Source organism: Pinus tabuliformis, chromosome 1_2 (assembly GCF_031772625.1).
Source record: "Pinus tabuliformis cultivar Carrire ecotype Pingquan chromosome 1_2, CPIR1, whole genome shotgun sequence".
NCBI classification, from domain to species: Eukaryota; Viridiplantae; Streptophyta; class Pinopsida; order Pinales; family Pinaceae; genus Pinus; species Pinus tabuliformis.
The window spans coordinates 323394993-323398332 of record NC_142298.1 but is presented as its reverse complement, the minus strand read 5'-3'; the positions used below and the strand labels follow the sequence as shown (position 1 = coordinate 323398332).

General features: G+C 40.9%; 1 protein-coding gene across 1 annotated transcript; it reads left to right on the top strand.

The window, feature by feature from the left end:
• Window positions 1–2421: 2421 nt before the first annotated feature.
• LOC149205670 (uncharacterized) lies at window positions 2422–2922 on the top strand. The gene has a single exon (XM_089397468.1). It carries the CDS (start codon window positions 2422–2424, stop codon window positions 2920–2922), a length of 501 nt encoding a protein of 166 aa, XP_089253594.1.
• The last annotated feature ends 418 nt before the right edge of the window (window positions 2923–3340 follow it).

Genomic DNA, 3340 nt, shown 5'->3' with positions numbered 1-3340 from the left:
CTCTAACTTGCAGAAAAGCAAACTAAATCATACTACATCAAATAATATTCTGATTCCTCACTAATTGAGTCACTCGGCTATAGGAAGGAAATCATAAACAGATGAGTAATATGATATCTAAGTGGCAGAAAAGTAAATAAGCAAAGCAAAACTGAAAGAAATGACAATGCTGGAATTAAAACTCAGTAAATGAATCAGCAGAAAGGACAAGATGATCTCATGTCAGTAGTCATTAAAACTATGTAATTTTTCCCGGGCTGCCTACAAGAACCTGAAAGAAAAGCACTGATCAGCTAACAGTTATGAGAAAACATAAAAGGAAATATGGACAGCAATTAACATGATTATCTGAACAGCGTAATATATACAAGCTAATGATTATAAAAGCAGTAAATGAAAGCAAGTAAGAAACTATACAATAGATACAGAGCCTTGGTGTACAGGGGCCCTCTGCAACCTCAGCCAGTCAATACTTAGTCACAAATCGAATTCAAGAATGTTGTCTTCTCATATATTAAAGTGCAGTAATAAGACAAAAGTAAAGCACAGTACAGTGGGCTTATAACAACAGTCAAAATTACATCTGAAAAGCTAACTCTCCAGCGTATACCAACGCGTTATTTATAAGTGAAAATGTTATATCCAATTCCTATATTCTATGCCGCCAAATAGACACGTAAATCTCTACGGCCTGAAATCTAGCTGTATGGTAATCATGACAGATAAATCCATGGAGTGGTGGCTGCTCGATTCAATTCAAGGATTGCTTCACAGGTGTTGGCACACCTCCGAAATTGAGGATCTTGCCACGCAAAGCTTCACGTGGGCAAAACAGAGTCGTGCCACCACAAAACTCTTGGTTTGACCCCTCCTTTGACCGTCTTTGACCATGGCTGTTTATGAGTGATTTGGCTGAACCAAGGGGACACGCTCCATGTACATGTCATTTTCAGCTTGCCCATGTGGTCGGTTTCTCCATTCGACACCTGTAACATAGTCTTTAACAAAATGGCTGCGGAAACTTGAGCTGGCTGCGGAAAGTGACAAGTTTTCGCAGCTGATTGAACAAAAATCGAAATCAAACAGCAATCATAAACATAGTTAGGAAACCATTTCATAAACTCTTTTTAGACTAATATGCAATGATTTAACAGCTTGGTGGATCAAGTAAATGGAAAAGAAGGCTGAAAAGGTATATAGGGAAGATGCAGGTTTGGGACTCAACACAAACCTCTGAGCAAGGAAGTCTGGGAGACAATTATAAATAAATTGAAGGAAAAAGTCAGCAAAAGGACAAACAAATCCTTGAATTTAGCGGGGAGGTTAGTTATCACAAAGGCAGTCCTACAAACCATTCCAATCTATATGTTATCAACACTTCCGACACCTAAAAGAGTAACACAACAAATCAGGAATATTCAAAGGGATTTCCTTTGGGGTAAAGGGGAAGAGAAAAATAAATGGGCTCTGGTAGCTTGGGACAAGCTCTGCAAACCCAAAACCCATGGCGGTTTGGGTCTCCATGACCCGGACATTCTAAGCAAAGTCTTGGGGGCAAAGCTTTGGTGGAGATGGCTAATGGAAGTAAGAAACCCCTGGGCTAAACTCTAGAAACAGAAATATGCAATGGATTGGTGAGAAATAGACCACATCAGAATGACAGGCCACATTAGAGGTTCCCATATTTGGAACAAGGTGTGGGAAAATAAAGACTTAGTTCAGAAACACAATTTTTGGGAGATCAGAAATGGGAAGACTGCATGGTTTTGGGAGGAAAACTGGCAAAAAAAACAAAACGTCAATAGATAAGAACTGGACCTTATAAAAAATGACACCATTAATAAAGGACTGGAAAAAGTAAGCGATTACTGGGATCAGTTAAGGAACACAGGTAAATGGAGAATTTGGAAGGTACCAGACTATAGTGCAGAGACACCGTTGAAGAACCAAGCAAAAGTTTTGGAAGCTATTCTGGAAAAGAGACAAATTTTGACCTCTACCTCAAATGATCTATTAAGATGGGGGAAAAACAATGAGGGCATCTTCAACCTGAAAGAAGCAAAAAGAATAGCCACAAGACTTAACTACCCAAGCCCTGATAAGACATGGAAAGACCTATGGAACAACCCACACTGGATGAAGATCAAACTGTTCAGGTGGTTGGCCCAGCACAGAAAGATTCTAACTTGGGAGAATCTCAGAAAGAGAGGTTTTGTTGGGCCTTCAAGATGCCAACTATGCGGTCTACAGGAAGAAACGATGGATCACCTTCTCAACCTCTGCCCTTTCACCTCCACCTTATGGAATTGGGTAGCCTGTATCTTCAAGCAGACAGATAGGAACGAAAATGACATCATTGGTACTCTAAGGAATTGGAGGAAGAACTTCTCAGACAATGAGACAGTAAACACAACCTGGACTATGATTCCAGGATTCCTGATTTGGGATGTTTGGAAGGAACGCAACAACAGGATCTTCAAAGATAAGTCAAGCTCAGTTCAAAGTATCATAGACAAAATCCTAAACCAGCTCAAAGAAACAGTCACTGCCCTTCAGAAGCAACCTCCAGAGAAACCCACGGGTCAACGGGATGTTCAAATTCTGGAACTGTTGGGACTCCAGTCTCATGTCCCTCAAGGAACATTTAAGAAGACAAAGCAAATCTTAGTAGGAAAGGCTTTTTGGCAACCACCTCCCCATGGCTTTTTAAAATTTAATATAGATGGAGCCTCTAAAGGTAACCCTGGGGACACAAGTTATGGCGGAGTCATAAGAGATGAAGAGGGAAACATAAAAGTCATCTTTCACAGTCATCTGGGAAGGGCCACTAACAACATGGTTGAGCTAATGGCAGTTGAACAATGCTTAGAGATTTTGATAGAGTTAAATTTACATAACACAATTATTGAAGCTGACTCATAATTAATAATTAAAGCAGTGAAGCGGTTGAGCACAGGCACTGCACCCGACAAAGTCTCGAAACACTGGAGACTTCTACAGGTCTATCACCGAATCCAATCACACCTAAGAATACTAAGAACTCTTAGTTTTGTGCATGTACGCAGAGATGCCAACAGAGTAGCGGACTGGCTTGCCAATGAAGGGGTGAGATGCACAAAAGACAACAAGTGTTGTGTGTGGGAAAGGATACCCGTAGGGCAACTATGGGAGAGTTGCCATACTCTAGCCCTAACAGACAAGGAAAAATATCGACACATGAAGGGGAATCCACCTGCCGACCTTTAATCCATGGATGTTAGGGATTCAAGTGATAAACAACATGAGCTTTGGCACAGTCAGGGCTCTGCAGGTGGGCAGGCAGGCAGAAATATGATAATGA